We start from the raw sequence: 20297 nt of genomic DNA on the forward strand, positions 1-20297 counted from the left end.
CTAGGCTGGGACGACACAGATACAATATTAACAATGCCAAAAAGACAACCACAAGATTGGTGCAACATTTCATGGCTCACGGCATTTGAAGCTCTAAAATGCGCTGGACCTCAACACAATCCTAACTGGACAGTAGGACAAAGACGTTTTAATGAAAAACAGTGGATTTTCCTGGAGGCTTAAACATGCCTAAAATCAGATCTTGAACACTACAAAACTTAAACTCATTTTTAGAATCTGATCTCGGGTCAGAATGGGTTAAAATAAATGCAGTGGAAAAAAGTACAATATTTGGATCCGAGATGTAGTGGAGTACAAAACAAGTAAAAGTATTGGAAATTGGAGATACTCGAGTACAAATATGTCAACATGTAGGCCCTACTTACTTACTACACTGTGTCAAAGTGATCAGGGAATGCATGGATGGAGATCAGGGAAGATGGAAGCAAGAGATAGGCTCTAGTTGAGTGTTTCTTTCCATACTGAACTGCTCTAGCTGCACCTGCGGTTGTGGGTGAGTAAAGTGTAGTGGTGAAGCTATACACTATATTTTCCTCAACCGCATATTTCCGCACAACTCTTTCCAATTTCCATGTTCCTCTAGACTCTGACTGCACCTTTTCTAACATAGGAGGAGTACTGTGTTTATTTTGAGGACATTCATTTCAAACTATGTTTGAGAAGACACGTTGGCAGCCCCTATCCCCCCTATCTCTCTATGCGAATTGCTCATTAGTCATAATTAATTGGTTCACAATCATGTTCCAACTAAGTATAATAACTCAAGAGGAGCAAGGCAGTGTGCCCATATTATGTTGGCACCGCGTGAGACGAGAGCTGTGCAGAGAAAGATAAAAATGTGTGGTGGTGTGGTGGTGGCTTACTATACTGGCTTTAGATGCGATATGCGAACTAAACGTGAACTTGATTGCTTTCCAAAAATGTATTTTCCCTTTTTTAATTCAGTACAGTAGGTGAAATACCTCGACCCGGTCATCCCCTCAAAACACAATAGAAGAGACTTGATATTTCGTGCGAGGGGGGGATTAATTATGTCCACACAAATCCGGTCAGGTTTTTCATTCAGTTCATGGCTCTCCCTCTCCTCCCTCCTCCCTCCCCACCTCCAGTCCCTCCTCAAGGAATTGGAGCAGAGCAGTATAATGTCGTGTGAGTGAGATTGAGAGTGGAGGAGGAGGACAAAGTAGAGAGGCGGGACGTCCCCGCCCCGACAGAGATCCGCTGTATGAAACCCTCCGTCGTCAAGGAAGACATGGAATGCGGCGTCTTTTCTTGTGCAAATTCCTTCTAGCCTTGGCCTGAGACGCATCGATCCGATCGGTCCCTAACCTAACCTAAAAGCAATCTTCTTGTTGTGTGTGCAGTGGCTCTATAGAAAACGTCCCAATGAAAGACAAAACGACAGCTTTGACATGTAAGTATACTATTATAGCCGGTTAAATATTGAATGATCGTTTTTTAACCCGGCCTATTAACCTACATTTCGTGTCTATACGTGTATCGTATCGTGTTGTAGCCTACCGCCGGCGGGGAGAAAATAAATATATGCTCCCGACACTTTGACTTGAGCCCGCGGTGACCTGGATTCTTTTTTTCTTTCTCCCCTTTTCTCGCACCGTTTGTTATCTGAGTAAATGTCCCTGCAGAGCTGCTGATAGGAAGGATCTGTTATATATCCCAGCCAGAAGCTCTGGGAAGTTTCTCTATTCCCAACTTGTTGAACCCAACCATCCGATCCGCGCACGTAACGTATATCATTCAGGCTCCTGCTGGTTGCAAAAAATATATACGCGATAAGATGAAAACAGAACTGCAAGGTTTGTTTTGCATTGGCATCTCGCCACTGACTGCTGCTATATATCGATTGTATGTTGCACTTATAGTAGGCTATTGACATTTAGTGCACTTCCATCCATATGGCCCACTTGTTTTGTTTAGCTTGCCTATCGATCGCTCCGTTTAGAGTAGCCTAACTTTGGTGAATTGCCAGGTCGGGGGTCAATGCTGCAGCCTTGGATCAAGAAAGACTATATCAATGTATTTTGACACATTTTTGTCAAAAATCGATAAAAAATACAATTATTGATAGTCTTGAATCCAAGGCTGCAGTCTAGACTTTCTCATCCTGCAGCAGCTGGTCAGGATATAACGGCAAAAACTCGACATTATAAGTTGCTTTAATACCTAACAGTCTAGACTAAACTTTTTTTTTTAAAACATCTGCGTGAGCACTTTCTTTCTTTCATAATGAATGTCATTTGAAGCGTCAGTGCTTCTCGGGCTATCATTCACAGCTGCGGTGGGGTTTTAACGTTATGTAACATCATCCCATATGCATTGCTATGTAGGTTAAACGGTTGCACATTTCGGCTAAAATGTGAACCAGATGCTGATCTTATATAAGCTGTGTCTAACGAAGGCAGCTGCTGGAAGTATATATATATGCGACCCTATACGCAAAATTAAACGTTTTCTTTCTTCTCCAACAGACTAGACAGACAACTAGTTTTTTTTTTATATAAATCATGGTGTCTTTTAAAATACGAGGCCCCTTTCTCCCCCTCCCTCCTCAACGGTGATCTTCCCCGTTGGGTTCGTTCGTGTCTTATTCGTGAGTTGAATTTGAGCAGTTTTGTTTCGGAAGGCTGTACTTTTCCACTAGTGGCTTTTTCTTGGCAGTGGTGTGCCCCTCTCTCGGCTCTGCTCTAACGCTACCATTATTGGTCTTTTGTGTACAGAGAGAGAGAGAGAGAGAGAGAGAGAGTGCGTCATCGCAGGCCATTTTCATTGAGAAACGAATGACCCAACAACTTGCGCCAATGATCAGGACATTGACCCAAATCATTAGTGACAGACAGTCAGGCACATCATTGGTATTGCTTAGTTACTTGGATTCATGCCACGCATGGTGGTGGCAACTAGGGTCGTTGACTGTGTGTGTGTGTGTGTGTGTGTGTGGTTTATGATAACTATTAACAGTGAGTATAGGCCTACTACAGACGAAAAACAGTTTAAGTCCACACTTTTTATCCATAATGTATAAAATTATAAATTATGGATAAGGGGTCAGGACAACGAGGCCTTTTCGTGGAGGCGTCAGAATAAAATTTGGACTTAAACAGTTTTTCGTCTGTATAGTATATACTCACTACCCGTAGACCTAAATATAATGTCGCTATTGTGATTTCTGCAGCATCTTTCTATTCTATGTGTAATTCATTCTGACACCCATGCATGTAGCCAACAGTTGGGACAATGCAAAGTATATAGATAGTAATGGTATTAGTCTATAGACGAGACACACCTGTGTTACCTGGATAACATCAGACGTGTTTGGCATTGTCTGTCTGAGATGTAAGTTTCTTGTCGTTTTAATTTATGTTGTGTTGTCCCCTGTATTTGTTTTTATATGTTACCTATTAAGAGTTTGAAATGATTGATTGTCATGTCTGGCATTTTAGATATTTTCCACCAACGTTATGCAACAGTACTATATGGCCTCCAGTTATTTCACAGAGCGGGGTTGGTTGTAAATAAGTAGCTTTGCTTTTTCGACCATTATTGACACAAATGAAGCGTATGAGGTGTGGCAGTGATGCAGTGATGCGTAGGTGCGCAGCGGCCTGCAGTGATTGGTCAGGACGGGGGCCCAGTCATTCTCTCGCGGTCCACTCAGCAGAGTGGAATGTTGACGGGGGGAGGGACACTCCCACTGTAGGTAGTGAGTGACGCAGGGCAGGACCCTCCCCTCCCCCTCAGAGGGGGCGGAACCGTGCCCTTCTCGAACCGCGAGGAGGAAATCACTGCTCCTCCCTCCTCTGCAGGCCCTTCTATAAAATGACTCTAAAGCAACACAGTTATCATTATTATTATTTTAGCTTTGCGTGAACATCTTATTTTCACCATGACGATCAAAAGAGTGTCAGATGTGCCTGTATTGACCTACTCGAAATACAAAAGACTATTGTCGTCCGCCTCAGGTATGGATACTATATGGACACTAATAGTGGGAACACCTGGATTAAAAAACCAAAAGATGGGCCACTTCATGGGCTGCCTTGTATTTATTATTACACTAAGACTAAACCATATTTTCTCTTGTTTTTTCTGTCATGCTGCAGCTTTCATGAAGCAGAGAAGGATGGGTTTGAACGACTTCATTCAGAGGCTCGCCACAAACGCCTACGCCTGCAAGCAGTGAGTACACCATCTGACTCCTGTTATTGTTCTTTTTTTTAACCCATTCTGACCTGAGATCAGATTCATACGAGGTTTCCACTGCGGACACACACTGGTCTGATTAACCCATTCTGACCTGAGATCAGATTCTAAAAATGTTAGTCGTTCTTCGATTCTTCAAAAATAGCTAAAGCATAACATGATGCTGGGACACCAAAATGGGTTCCCGGTCAGAATGGGTTACTCAAACACTGTGGAAAGAAGCCTTATGTGTTAACCCATTTTGACAGTTTTCTGAAAAAGCTATGTTTCTACAGTATGTCAGTCGTTCTGCGATTTTCAAAAATAGCAGACCTACAAGCTCATAGCGTGTGCCACTTGTAGATCTGCTGTTTTTCAATAGCTAAAGCGTAACATAATGCTAACACCCAAAAGGGGTTGCCTTCCCGCCCCAAAATGGGTTAATCCTTGAAGAGAAACTGTTTTGATGGATGACTCACATTATGCTGTTTCGGTGTAACTTCCATGAGATCACTGTGTCTGTCTGTCTGTGAAGGGCATGTTGTGTTATTACATTTCCATCTGATTTATCATTCTCTCTTCTTTGACCTGCAGTAACGAGGTCCAGTCCATTCTGAACCTGAGTCCTCCACAGGAGGCTGAGCTCATGAACGCAAACCCTTCTCCTCCTGTAAGTATAGTTGTTTGACTCTGTTTCGTTTGTGTGTGACTGTGTGCGTGTGTGTGTGTGTGTGTGACTGTGTGTGTGACTGTGTGTGTGTGTGTGTGTGTGTGTGTGTGTGTGTGTGTGTGTGTGTGTGTGTGACTGTGCGTCTGTGCACTTGGATCACATCATCACATGCATAGGGAGGGGTTTTCTTTACTTCAGCTTGTATATATATTCGTTGCCATGCACTTTTCAACATCAGCTGATCTTTCAGCGTGACCAAAGTGACGTAAACGCCAGCCACATTGTGGCTCTTCCTTTGTGTATGCCATAAAAGAATACATACAGACATATACGCTGTATTGTTTATTGTTCATTGTTTGCGGCTGTGCACAGCACCCATCAACCCTCTTGTTTAAATCAGTGCGATGTGTTTTGGGTTTATTTTGACTCTAACCTCTCTATCCTCTCGTCTCTCCTCCTTTGCCATTTACAGCCCAGTCCATCCCAGCAAATCAACCTCGGCCCTTCGTCCAATCCCACCGCCAAGCCCAGTGACTTTCACTTCCTCAAGGTCATCGGCAAAGGCAGCTTCGGCAAGGTGCTGCTGGCGCGACACCGCACAGACGACCAGTTCTACGCCGTCAAAGTCCTACAGAAGAAGGCCATCCTCAAGAAGAAGGAGGTGAGGGCACACTAATGGAGACGCAGCACACTAAAACGTATTTTTTTACCCGTTGTGATTTCGCCTCCACTTAAAATCAAGTGAGACGCCCTCAATCGCACACCATCTCCCGCACCACCTCCTCAACCTCTGCCGTTTTGCCCCGTTCGTTGCTTTTAGGAGAAACACATCATGTCGGAGAGGAACGTACTTCTGAAGAACATTAAGCACCCCTTCCTGGTGGGTCTCCACTTCTCCTTCCAGACGGCAGACAAACTGTACTTCGTCCTGGACTACATCAATGGTGGAGAGGTGAGATATATCCTGCTCTTGTTTTGTAATGAGCCTTTTGAACAAGTGATCCATAAGTTGGTAACGAGCTGTTTGAACCAGAGTAAAGAGACGACGATGCAGGGACTAAATGAGGTGCTGGGAAGGTCTTTCGGGGGGAGAAGAATAATGGAGAAAGTTGGCATACGTTAGCTTTGGAACGAAGGAAGAAACAAAGGAGGGAGGTTGGGGGGGTTAGCAATTAGCACATGCTGCAAAGCAACAGAGGTCTTAAGTTGACTGATCAGTAGGCTATAGCTGGATGGATGCTAAAGGGACCAAATATAATTAAATAAAAGACAACAAAACACAGCATATGAAGTGGAGAAATGGCAAACGGCATCGACTGATGAGAGAGAGAGAGATGGGCACATTGTGCAGACTGATGAGAGAGAGATGGGCACATTGTGCAGACTGATGAGAGAGAGAGATGGGCACATTGTGCAGACTGATGAGAGAGAGATGGGCACATTGTGCAGACTGATGAGAGAGAGATGGGCACATTGTGCAGACTGATGAGAGAGAGATGGGCACATTGTGCAGACTGATGAGAGAGAGAGATGGGCACATTGTGCAGACTGATGAGAGAGAGATGGGCACATTGTGCAGACTGATGAGAGAGAGATGGGCACATTGTGCAGACTGATGAGAGAGAGATGGGCACATTGTGCAGACTGATGAGAGAGAGATGGGCACATTGTGCAGACTGATGAGAGAGAGAGATGGGCACATTGTGCAGACTGATGAGAGAGAGAGATGGGCACATTGTGCAGACTGATGAGAGAGAGATGGGCACATTGTGCAGACCGATGAGAGAGAGATGGGCACATTGTGCAGACTGATGAGAGAGAGATGGGCACATTGTGCAGACTGATGAGAGAGAGATGGGCACATTGTGCAGACTCAGTGGCAGAGGGAGAGGAGGTGCACAGACAGACAAACGGCAGGGATATCCTGTCATGTGAGCAGAATAGAAGCTGTGTGGTTCAGTCTTTTTTCTAAAGGAAACACCTCTCAGGAAGTCATCGGGTGGGGAGGGATAGAGGCAGAGACTTGAGCCAGATTTAGGGGTGGGTGAGCCAGAATTAGGTGTGTGTGTGTGTGTGTGCATGTATGCGTGTGTGTGTGTGTGTGTGTGTGTGTGTGTGTGTGTGTGTGTGTGTGTGTGTGTGTGTGCGTACGCTTATTTCCTGTCATTGTTGGACGACCAAAGACAGAACTGATTAAATATGGCCCAGGAAACCACCACATTTCCCCTCCTTCTCTCTACTTTCTCCCTTTACCTTCATCACATCTTTTATGTCTCTCTCTCTCTCTCTCTCTCCTCTTTTGACTTCCTCTCATCCTGTTGTCGGTGTGTCGGTCCATTTATCTCTTCTGTCTCTGATCTCTGTCCCTCTACCTCTGCACTCATTTCCTCTCCCTGGTCGCCATGTTTACTCCAGGGTAATATATTTAGGGAATTCCCCAGATGAACACAATGTGACCTCTATTTCCATTAAGCGTACACACTGTACATTGTACCATTTTCGATCATTCACCGTCCAGTGTAAAGCACCGAATGAGATTGTCGCAATAATAATAATAATATTAATAATAACCCTATGGACCTTCTCTCCTCTCCTCCTCCAGCTATTCTACCACCTGCAGAGAGAGCGCTGCTTCCTGGAGCCCCGGGCCCGGTTCTACGCGGCGGAGATCGCCAGCGCGCTGGGCTACCTCCACTCCCTCAACATCGTCTACAGAGACCTGAAGCCAGAGAACATCCTGCTGGACTCCCAGGGTCACATCATCCTCACGGACTTCGGCCTGTGCAAGGAGAACATCGAGCAGAACGGGACCACCTCCACCTTCTGCGGAACGCCAGAGGTAAACCAAACCACCACCGCCCACCGCCGCTTGCCTCGGAAACTTTTACAGTGAAACTAAAAAGCAGAATTTGAGCAGATTTTTGCATCTCATTTGTCCGTATTGAAAGCATGAACATAACCCGTCTCTCTCTCTCTCTTTCCTAATAGTATCTTGCTCCAGAGGTGCTACATAAGCAGCCATACGACCGGTCAGTGGACTGGTGGTGTCTAGGAGCTGTGCTGTACGAGATGCTCTATGGCCTGGTGAGTTTGACCCCCCACACTCCATCATATATGCACATATATATATATATATACCTGTACACGTACCTGTATGTATACAGTATGTTGGTATTCTGCTAGGTTGCAGAATACCAAGTTATCCCCTGTGATTTAAACCATTTATAGGCCTGACGTCGAAATTTAAAAAAAAAGTCTCCTGAAAGAATATATATATTCAAAGATGTGTGCCACATTTTCACGATTTTTCAAAAATAGCAGACCTACAGTACAAGCTCGTAGCGCGCCCTCGGTGGCGTGCTATGAGCTTGTAGATCTGCTATTTTTCAATAGCTAAAGTATAACATATTGCTTAGTTAAAACACCAAAACGGGTTCCCGTCCAGAATGGGTTTTAAGCCTTGTGTGTACAACATACAAGACTATGTTTCTACATCATAAACTGCAGATTAAATGTTGAACTTATTGTTTACCGTCTGTCAACAGCCTCCGTTCTACAGCCGGAACACAGCGGAGATGTACGACAACATTCTGAACAAACCGCTGCAGCTGAAGCCCAATATCTCCAACGCGGCCAGGAACCTGTTGGAGGGTCTTCTGCAGAAGGACCGCACGAAGAGACTAGGCTGCACTGGCGACTTCGTAAGTGTTTTGCACGACGTGTGAAATGACATTGTATCATGACAGCCTGCGTTAACGTCGGCAGCTTTAAAAAAATAAATATAAAATGCCTCAGTTAACCTTATCCTTCCCTCTTTGATCTCTCCTCAGACTGAGATCAAGAACCACATGTTCTTTTCCCCGATCAACTGGGACGACCTCAATGCCAAGAAGCTCACCCCTCCCTTCAACCCCAACGTGGTACGTTTCTTTTTTTAATAACCTATACTATATGCAGAGTGCAGACGTCACGGCACCGACTATGCCATGACCTACATTGCTACTTACAGTATATGTATAAATAAATAAGACAATTAATCCCAGAGGGGGAAATTGAACTTTGCAACTTGATACCATACCATACCATCTTTATTTCTATAGTCCATTTAAATAACAACAAGTTGTACCAAAGTGCTTTACAATAAAAGAATAAAAATCACAACTTCATTTAAAAACAAACAACATACAGTACACAGTGTCACTTTCAACATCAAAAGCTCATACTATGCTTGGAAAAGCCAAAGAATAAAAATATGTCTTGAGGCGTGATTTAAACACCTGAAGAGTGGGGGCTTGTCTTATGTGCAGAGGCAGCTCATTCCAGAGCTTGGGAGCTGCCACTGCAAAAGCCCGGTTCCCTCTGAGCTTCAGCCTTGATTTAGGCACCACCAGGATGCAACGACCTACATTGCTACTTATAATGTATAAATAAATAAGACAATTAAACAGAGAACTAAACCCCCCCCCCCCCCCCTTTCTCCCTCCCTTCCAGACGGGTCCTAACGACCTGCGGCACTTTGACCCCGAGTTCACAGACGAGCCGGTGCCAAACTCCATCGGCTGCTCTCCGGACAGCGCCCTGGTCACAGCTAGCATCAAAGAGGCTGCCGAGGCCTTCCTGGGCTTCTCCTACGCTCCCTCTATGGACTCTTACCTATAGGCTCCCTCCTCCTCTATGCTATGGACTCTTAATACCTATAGGATTTCAACACAGGCATGCTCTATGGACACCGATTTATAGAACCCCAGAAGATAATCTCATATTCCGGTGGGATTCTTTCTTCTATGGGACATGAACTGTGCCGTGTCTGTAGACTTGCATCTTGACCCCCCGTCCCCCCCAACGTCCCATCTGTGGATGATGGACCGTGTTGATCCTCATCCACCACAAACTGCATCTGCATCCAAAACGAACGTGCATTTATATATATATATTATATTATATACACCGCACGTATACAGCCCGCATTTACCATTCCATCTCCTGCTGGCCAGTTGTTCCTCGGAAACGTTCAAAAAAGGACATAATATCATCGATAATGAGCCATTGTTTTACGACAACAATAGTCCTTGACCAAAAATGGTTCTGATTTGCACAAACTCTCCACGGTGGACACACGAAACGAAGGTATCTCCCTCTGCAAGCCTCCAGAACCCGGACCCCACCTCCAGAACCCTGACCCCACCATGCGTGTTACGTACGGTGGGGGGACATTTTGCACATAGCGCCTCAGGCAGCTGAATGAATAGCCCTCTAACACGACGCCACAACATACTCCTACAACACACACACACACACTTTTCTCTCACCCTTTCTCAAAAGAGGAAGAGTTGACTGTAACGGCTTCATCTTCATAGGATAATAATAATACTCCTTCATCCTCCTCTACCAGTAGTACCCATGTCTCCCACAGGGGGCCCATCGGTGGAGTCTGCCTGAGTAGAATGGAGATGATGTTCAGTCATTTTTGGTGCTTTACTTTCTTCTTATTTGTGTTTGTTTTGTTCCTTTTAGAAAAGGGAGATATTTAAAGCTGAATGTTACAGAGGGGGGGGGGGGATACTTAATGCTCTTAAAATGTGCCTTTATTTATTTTTTCTCTCCATTGGAGCTCAGATCTTTTGGGGGGGGGATTTTTTCGCCTTGACATTGTCAAGATACTATGAGTTCTTCTCTTCCTCGACTCCAGTCCAGTCCACCACAGCTATATTTTTCCCCAGTTTGCAGGGCGAGTTGAAGCCTTTTGTGAAGTCAGGGGGTTTTAGGGAATAGACGTATAAGCACTATAAATCTGTACCCTTTGTCCTATAACCCATAACACGGAAGGACTTAGGTCACGGAATGATGCGTGTGTCAAATTCCAGCTCCTTGTTTTTGTGTACGTAAACTGAGATGCTGGGAGAAGACGGAGAGAGAGAGAGAGAGAGAGAGAGAGCGCAGTGCTGCTATGTCACAGACGTACTACAGGGAGACCCTAAAGCAAACGGACCAGGAATGTGTTCTCTGAATGGTTCCCTTTGAGATTTGCTTGCCAACCGAGTCGTCTCCCCCCCCTTGTGTAGTCTTACATTCACCTCACAGTCAATAATGTAACCATAAGGCCATGTGGCTAGGCGTTAGTGTCGGGAACGGAACATTCCATTTTAATATTGCTGTAACAAAGTTAAATGGTATTTAAGTTTGTTTGTTTGTATATTTGGAGTTATGTGTGTACTAGTTTTAATGTATATTATGGAACAAAAAGAGACTAAAAAAAGGTATGCTTAAATATGTATACTTATGTATGTAAACGATTCATGATAAATGTACTGTAAATTGTAAAATTGTTTCAGATTTATGTTGCCATGTCTGGTTTTCAATAAAATATGTTTAACTTTATTATATAACCTAGCCTCACCTGATGTGTTATTTTTTTTATAGTTACATGACCAAAACATTTAAAACATCCTTCTCACATTGCAGCCAAAAGAGACCTGACATGTACATTACAGTAACCAGCCAGTGTAGTTTTAGTAAATACTAACTTTGCCGTTAATGTATTTATTTTTCTTTTCTCGTTTTTCTATCCCAGGATTGTATTTCTTTCTTTGACACTTAATAGACTGGTCATCGGTGCCCTAACGCCTGATTTATACTTACAATATGTATATGTATATATACAACAACAACACTGTTGTATTACATAATACGTATACATCGGGCATAAAAGTTGATTTTTGGAACACACACAAGCGCTTTAACACAAATGACAGGAATGCATTTTCTGTCGATTACCCGTAAGCACTTTCCCGATACAGTGACACAGACAGGCCTATAGCCTGGCTCCAGCCCTGAATCGCTACCATTAAACAAAATATGTCCATAGTGACGTGAAACTAAATGAAAATTCAACCTGGAGTGTCAGGCCAACACAGGCGGGCAGGGGCAAAGTACAAACTTACAGGGGCTTGAGCGTGACCTCCTGCCAACTGTCCCACATAACTGTGGACTTCTACCCCTGTCTGTGCGTCAGCAATGTTATACAACTGTCTGTGATGATCGTGTGTGCGTGTGTGTGTGTGTGTGTGTGTGTGTGTATGTGTGTGTTTTTGAGGGTATATCATAGGGCAGTTGCAGATAACGTGATATTAAAGCCACTCTGGGTCAGTGGATATATGAACCCAAAGTAAGTTCAACTGGACAGCTGAACTTGATATTGGTTAAAAAAGAAATCTACCGGTATATATAATATGATCTATCTGCATGTGCCAATTTGTGCCATGCACACTCAATCACATTCACAATACAGGTATACTGAGTCATGCACTATAATAGTGGTAAATGGTAAATTTATATAGCGCCTTTATCCAAGGCGCTTTACATAGATCGTGCATTACATTCACACATTCACACGCACACATTCTTACACCGATGGCGGCGGAAACAATGCAAGGCACCAACCAGCACATCAGGAGCAATTAGGGGTTCAGCGTCTTGCTCAAGGACACTTCGACACTAACTCTGGGGGGGGAGCCCACAGGGTTTGAACTGGAAACCTTGCGGTTACCTTACCACCCGGTCACTCTACCACCTGAGCCACCGCCGCCCCAATGCCATACATCGTCATGTCATACACTATCACTATTCGCATACTATTATGTGTTGTTGATTGGAAGGAAATGTGGTTCACAGACTTCACATGACATGACTCTTTGAACAGAAGCAGGCTAATGTACGTTGGCACAATAACCCTGGGAGATAGAGTCAGTGGTACTTGAGGTAAACAGATCGAAAATGGGTCATGCAATTCCAAAAGTCTGTAAAAAACTAAAAGGGAAAAAAAAGAAAAACTTGGAGAAAATGTCATTGACATGCACTGTAGAGCAAATACAGTATATATTAATATTGCCTACCAGTGATGCTAATAGGGTGCCTTTTGCATCCCAAAACGCAGATTATTGTGGACCTCCCTACTGTACTCAGCACTGTACTGTAATTTGATGCTATTTAATTTACTTTATGTTTGCATATACTTTGCACTGTTTGCATAACTCTTAGCAATTGTCAGATTTAGAATTGCGTTTATTTCTTTCAGATACATTTTCTACATGAATATAACCATATTATTAAATGCTGCAATTTGTAAAAAAAGAAAAAGAAAAAAAATGGCAATATATGACTAGCGTTGTTGAAGCGGGACTCATACAATGTCCATGGGACCCATCTAAAAGACCACCCCTGGGTCCCAGGACCCATCTAAAAGACCACCCCTGGGTCCCATGGGACCCATCTAAAAGACCACCCCTGGGTCCCATGGGACCCATCTAAAAGACCACCCCTGGGTCCCATGGGACCCATCTAAAAGACCACCCCTGGGTCCCGGGACCCATCTAAAAGACCACCCCTGGGTCCCGGGACCCGTTACATCGGCAAACCTATTTATTTACATCACTGGCCTACATACAATGTTTACAACTAAGGGAAAATATGAGACATTTTACAAATGACTACCATAGAAGCAGTAGAAAACTATTTGTACTTGGAGTAGGATGCTGCACTGTGGGCCAAAGAGATGCTTGAATACAGACCTATGTCATTATACTGCCATCTACTGGATAAACATTGTATTTCCATGCTGAATGAACAGTGCAGGATGTGATGCACATGCAGTCACAGTGCAACTGAACTGCCTGAATCAATCACATTATTACACAGCAATGACAGCACACACACACAGCAGCAGCAGCAAAGAAAGAAAGAAATATAAAGAAAGAAAGAAGAAAGAAAGAAAGTTATGCCAATTGAGTGGCCAAAAAGCCTACTTTCTGGCCTTGACAGCCCAAACATCCAAACAGAATCTGATTGCAGTAAACAACGTTAAACTCACTTTTTGCCATTGCCATACATCCACCCTGCTGTCACTATTCACAACCTATTCTAAGTATACTGTGTACTGTATACCACTGTACCCTGTCACAACTTACTAGTACATCTAGCATACTATTACTGCACCCTGTCACAACTCACAACACAACCTACAAAGCCTAGTAGGCCTATATATAGGCTATGTGTACATACTGTACCCTTGTACAGTGTCACAACAACTCACTAGCTTCAACAACAGACCTACGGTTACAACACAATATGACAACAACACAGCAGAAGCTTGAATCGCATACATTACACACACAACATAGACAACAGCAACAACAACAGCAGCAGCAGCAGCAAAGAAAGAAAGAAAGAAAGAAAGAAAGAAAGAACAAAAAAAAACAGGTTCGTACCCTGAGATGTCTTCTTCTTGGCTCCGTCAGTTGTGCGTCAGTGATGGCCAGGGTCACATTTGGATGGCATGGACTTCTTCTTCTTTCGTGTATCGTCATATGTCCAGCGTTGTGTCGTGTAGCCATGCCCGGTGTAGGTTACCCATGGCTCCTATGGTCCGGTGTAGGTTACCCATGGCTCCTATGGTCCGGTGTAGGTTACCCATGGCTCCTATGGACCGGTGTAGGTTACCCATGGCTCCTATGGTCCGGTGTAGGTTACCCATGGCTCCTATGGACCGGTGTAGGTTACCCATGGCTCCTATGGTCCGGTGTAGGTTACCCATGGCTCCTATGGACCGGTGTAGGTTACCCATGGCTCCTATGGTCTGGTGTAGGTTACCCATGGCTCCTATGGTCCGGTGTAGGTTACCCATGGCTCCTATGGTCCGGTGTAGGTTACCCATGGCTCCTATGGTCCGGTGTAGGTTACCCATGGCTCCTATGGTCCGGACCGGTTACCCATGGCTCCTATGGTCCGGTGAAGGTTACCCATGGCTCCAGTGTAGGTTGGGAGGGACACCATATGCCTTTTAGTGTCAGAAAGAAAGAAAGAAAGAAGTTTTTTTCTTTTTAACTACATTGTGCAAAGGGATTATTTACAGAATCTGTGTACATCCTTTATATTTCAATCATTATTTGATTAACAGTATAACAGTATTTGTATTATGCCATAATTAATTATACGCAATCTGCCACTTTTGGTGTTTTAAACATTATGTTATGCTTTAGCTGTTGAAAAACAGCAGGTCTGCTATTTTTGAAAAATCTAAAAAATGTGGCAAAAATCTTTGAATATATATTATTTCAGAGAGAACGTTTTTAACTAAAATCTGTCCTTCTGGGGGGGGGGGGGGTCCATGGAACAACATATTTTCAGATGGGGGTCGGCGGCCAAATACAGATTCTAGGGGGTCCTTGACATGAAATAGTTTGAAAACCACTGATATAGAAAAATAGGTTTTTCAGAAAACTGTCAGGATTTAGAAGATATTTTGTAGAATCGAGCTCGGGTCTAAATGGGTAAAATGTTAATGTTACAGGGAATGAATAGAGACAGAGCCCTGGCGCCAAACTATGCTTCATATATCTATGTGCAATTATGGTCAAAGAATATATATTCTAAATTCTAAGAGTTGTCTGACTGAACTGCCATAATGGTAGAATTGCACCTACAAAAGAAGCTGAGAAGAAGCATGAACATATGAATGTGATACAAATAAATAGTGGTATTATTATTATAGTAAACATGTTTCTCTTCTCTAAAACACATTGTTATATTTTGTCCTTTCTTTAGATTTAGATTGGCTGTTTTCAGCAAAGAGATTATTTGGTATAGCGAATAAATGTGAGAACTGTTTGCTCTGTTACTGTACTACAATTTCCACTAGATGGCAGCAGAGTCTTTTATGACAGGTTGTAGTCTATCATTACTGTAAAAAGTTGTATTAACTTGTTTCAGTCAGCCTTCAGTGGTTCTCAAAGTAGGGTCAGGGGACCCCCACGTCCCCCAGACAGGGGCCCTTGACAGTTGACAGTGTTCCAGAGGGTCCCCAGTCGAATGGGGAACAAATTAACCACATTTAATAACCCTTAAGTATATCATTTATTCGCTATACCAAATAATCTCTTTGCTGAAAACAGCCAATATAAAAGCTCAGGCTTATACACGCATCATGCTGTGTGAGCTTGTAGATTGGCTATGTGCATATTTTGGGCGGGAACCCCTTTTGGTATTAGCATTATACGCATTAACCCCATTATCATCAGATATTCTGAAATTAGAAATATAGGCCTACAGACCAGGTTAGGTTGGTTAACTTTAGGCATATGCTTTAATATATTTTTTGTTGAGGTTAGGATTAGGTTTAGGTAGTTTTTGTGAGGTTAAGGACCGGTTAAGGTTGGGTTATTGTTAGCCCCACAAGCAGAATGGCGGTGTTTCTGAATGGCGGTGTTTCTGAATGGGGGTCTGTTCCCGCAGAACCCAATGGTAGTAAAGTTTCTGACATTTTTAAGACTTTATACCAGCTAAGTCCAAATTTCATAAAAGCTTTCGGAGGGTTCCGAGAGGGGCTAGGTTATTGTTAGCCATAGGCATACCGGCGTGGGCGAAAGGTAGCCCCAGCTGCCCCAAATGAAATTAAATGACACAAATCAGCTCTGCAGTGCTACTAAGCTAACTGTAGGCTATATTTAGCTAACTCACCTGAATAGCACTACAAAAACAAACAAACAAACTGTCGTGAAGATAAAACTTCTTCTCTTTCTATGTGGCAGGTAGCATTATGCCTAGGTTGTTTGTGTTTGTTCTTCCATGTTGTTTATTTCCGCGTCAATTTCAAACACCGGTGGATGGGTGACGTCTGATGGGTCTCCTGCTGCAGGTGTGTGTGACGTGTTTGAGGGGGGAGGGGGGGAGGAGGAGGGGGGGGGGGGGGGTTATAGACTTGCCTATGAGACTTTAGGCTATATTTATTGAACAAAGTGTGTTCAAGATTATTCTGTCTAAGTAAAACAATAGAAGAAACTATAATAATTAATCATAAAGTCTGACTCTGATTCTAATAATGTCTAAAAAACACACACCCACACACACCCATATATATATATATATATATATATATATATATATATATATATATATATATATATATATATATATATATATATATATATATATATATATATACATACATATATATATATATATATATATATATATATATATATATATATATATATTGACCAAGATAGCCAAGATGATACGACTAATTAACTTATATAGGTTACAATGGTAGCATGCATACAGTATCAATCCATATTTAAAAGTAGACCATTATATTATTGTAAAAAGACAAAAAAGGCTCCAGACTAAGTTTGCAGAGAGCAATGTTTGCGTACTGAGATTATTGATTTCAAATTGTTGTGCCAGAATACAGAATTACAGTTTACACTAGGTTGACCAAATGCTAAATGTTTTCCCATTTTTGTCTCCACCAGGCCGAAGGCATGCAGGGAGAGAGTATGTTTTATTGTCTCCACCAGGCCGAAGGCATGGGGAGAGAGTATGTTTTATTGTCTCCACCAGGCCGAAGGCATGCAGGGAGAGAGTATGTTTTATTGTCTCCACCAGGCCGAAGGCATGGGGAGAGAGTATGTTTTATTGTCTCCACCAGGCTGAAGGCATGGGGGAGAGAGTATGTTTTATTGTCTCCACCAGGCCGAAGGCATGGGGAGAGAGTATGTTTTATTGTCTCCACCAGGCCGAAGGCATGCAGGGAGAGAGTATGTTTTATTGTCTCCACCAGGCCGAAGGCATGGGGAGAGAGTATGTTTTATTGTCTCCACCAGGCCGAAGGCATGCAGGGAGAGAGTATGTTTTTTTGTCTCCACCAGGCCGAAGGCATGGGGAGAGAGTATGTTTTGCACTCCGTCCGTCCGTGTGTCCGTCCGTCCGGTCCGTCTGAGAGCAGCTTATCTCCGGCACCGTCAACCCGGTCGAACTCGCTGGATGCCAACGATGAACCTCTGCCCCGAAATTCCCAGAACCACCAGGAGGCCGACTTTTGAAAAACATTCTGTCCAAAAATCCTGCAAATCGTTACACACTATCTCTATAGTCATACATGTGTTCAAGATGGATCTGTCCGATATTTCATATTACATCCTAATTGGCTAAGATTGGCTTTCAAAGTTTGCAGGATTGGCCCTTTTGAAACAAAAAGCCTCAAATCATGAACGCAGCGTGCAATTCACGTGAAATCTTTCACAGACTTTCCTACTAGGCTGAGGAATATATCCCACCCTCTTCACATTGGCCTATTATAGCGCCACCAGGAGGCCACAACCTGACCTTGCCTTGTATTTGGAAAAATATGTTGTATTGTTGTATGTTATTGTGTTCTCCCCAAATAGTTGTGTGTTGGTCAGTTGCATAAGAGACCACACACACATTCAGTAAACTGGGCTTACTGGAGATCAAACACAGACACAAATACAGGGGCAACAGGTGCTATAGTCTTGTACAATGTCTTTGAGAGTGTTTGCATTTAAATAACAGGTTTTGAAAATAGGCCATCCTCAAAAAGAGTGACACAGGCTGCGGTCACCAACTACTCTGAAGAATGCGGGCAGGTGTAGCCTATTAGGTCACACACAAAGACTGCGGAAATAAGGTCTAACCGCAAGGATTGTGGATTTAGGCCATATAAGTACCATGATAATAATATGTAGTTAACTGTATGGAGAGCATAAAGCGTTATTCATAGTATGGATTTCCGGTGGTGAGGTGACCACCGAACTACAACATGACGTCACTGAGCCGCGGTGAAGAGCAAACCACCACCACCGCCCCCCAACCCTCCTCTCTGTTTTTACTCACCACCGCTCCATGTTATTTCAGCTCCGGTGGTCAGCTCACCACCACCACCGGAGCAGTGGTCAACTCACCACCGAGAATCCATACTATGAATAGGCCTTAAGAATAATGGTGGTTTTTACATAGAATATGGATGACATTGACAAAACTCTACAAGATGTTCAGACACACACGCACACGCACACACACACACACACACACACACACACACACACACACACACACACACACACACACACACACAATCTCTACATGCAGATAGTGATACATTTACAATTACAGTCTTAATACAGAGCGATTTACAGTAAGCAAGAACAAAAAACATGGCAATGCATCAAATACATACAAAATTGCACATAGTACACAATATTAAATAACATGGACATAACATGCACAATACATACTTAGGTTACTCCATGATAACAATAATACAGGGGTTTTCAACAGGTGGTTCGTGGAGGTATTGCATGCATTTAGCAATGTAGCAAAGTGAAGATTTTGTATTTTCATCCACGGAACAGTGCACTAAATGTCTGTGCACTGTTCTGTGGAACAGTGCACTAAATGTCTGTGCACTGTTCTGTGGAACATTGCACTAAATGTCTGTGCACTGTTCTGTGGAACAGTGCACTAAATGTCTGTGCACTGTTCTGTGGAACAGTGCACTAAATGTCTGTGCACTGTTCTGTGGAACAGTGCACTAAATGTCTGTGCACTGTTCTGTGGAACATTGCACTAAATGAAGTGCAGAAAAGGCAGTTAGAATCTCAAGAAGGGTGAAGTTTACCAGCTTGCCTGAATGAGTCATCATTATTAGAAAATGTTAATAATGTGCCCATATAATCATGTCATCATGTGCTATATCTTGCACGTATTTGCTATTTTTACTATATATATATATATATATATATATTACTATTATTACTATTATTAAAATAGTTCAAATAGCCCATAATAGCCATAATGTATGGATGTAGATCTGCTAGTATCTTTTTCAAGATAGTAAAATATGGGGGAAAAAGTGTAGGGATAAAGGTCAAGGCACGCCCAAGATAGGGCTACATGTGTCAGTATACTGTATATCAGTTAAGATATAGGGCTACATGTGTCAGTACTGTATATCAGTTAAGTCCGTGGACCATCGTTTGAGAAACAGTATAAGACATGGGATGCATTCCATAACAAGTGTTACGAAAGCACTAATCTTAGCCCATATCCCATTACAACACAACAGTGGTCCCCAGGCTGATCCTTAGTCAAGGTGGTGGTCCCCAGGTTGATTCTTAGTCAAGGTGGTGGTCCCTCATGGTTCACAATCAGTTGAAAACCCCTGATAATACACCAGACCCTTAGCACCAGTAAGACGCCCTGAGGGCGAGAAGCGACCTCGCAAGGTCGTGTACACGCCCAGGTCGCGTGACTGCTGGGCGAGCGCTGTCGCGTTGGCATGGGGCGCCAGATCAACATATGGAAATTATACATATGTACGTGTCTTTAGTGTACAGGGTTTGATGAGGTGAGTCAGATCAACATAAGGAATGAAATTTCTCTCACGTTTGTCTATAGCCGTTTTATGCTTATTTTGAAACATCTCACCACCACCAAAAGGCCGCAGCACGGCCTGCACGGAGGGTACATCTGTCTACCGTAGCGCGTGGAATAAATGCACCCTATAAAGGGACCCTACGTAAAGTGACGTCCAAATTTCAGAAGCGCTTTACGG

General features: G+C 43.2%; 2 protein-coding genes across 5 annotated transcripts in view; one reads left to right on the forward strand and one right to left on the reverse strand.

The window, feature by feature from the left end:
* Nucleotides 1-11269, forward strand: part of sgk1 (serum/glucocorticoid regulated kinase 1) — a 31445-nt gene extending 20176 nt beyond the window's left edge. Inside the window, exons 1-10 of one of the 4 annotated variants that reach the window (XM_080790990.1) lie at nucleotides 1273-1435; nucleotides 4143-4218; nucleotides 4816-4891; nucleotides 5364-5552; nucleotides 5712-5843; nucleotides 7494-7730; nucleotides 7880-7975; nucleotides 8437-8592; nucleotides 8722-8811; nucleotides 9383-11269. In XM_080790990.1, coding sequence (XP_080647116.1) covers nucleotides 1408-1435; nucleotides 4143-4218; nucleotides 4816-4891; nucleotides 5364-5552; nucleotides 5712-5843; nucleotides 7494-7730; nucleotides 7880-7975; nucleotides 8437-8592; nucleotides 8722-8811; nucleotides 9383-9550 — 1248 coding nt within the window. In that variant the 5' untranslated portion in view covers nucleotides 1273-1407 and the 3' untranslated portion in view covers nucleotides 9551-11269. Of the gene's footprint in view, nucleotides 1-1272; nucleotides 1436-1763; nucleotides 1839-3909; nucleotides 4002-4142; nucleotides 4219-4815; nucleotides 4892-5363; nucleotides 5553-5711; nucleotides 5844-7493; nucleotides 7731-7879; nucleotides 7976-8436; nucleotides 8593-8721; nucleotides 8812-9382 lie in introns of those variants that run through there. The other 3 variants (XM_080790991.1, XM_080790988.1, XM_080790989.1) reach the window with 3 other exon arrangements.
* Nucleotides 1-20297, reverse strand: part of ccm2 (CCM2 scaffold protein) — a 421717-nt gene that overhangs the window by 65118 nt on the left and 336302 nt on the right. The window lies entirely within an intron of this gene.

Source organism: Protomyctophum bolini, assembly GCF_963924005.1.
Source record: "Protomyctophum bolini genome assembly, chromosome: 19".
Classification (NCBI taxonomy): domain Eukaryota; kingdom Metazoa; phylum Chordata; class Actinopteri; order Myctophiformes; family Myctophidae; genus Protomyctophum; species Protomyctophum bolini.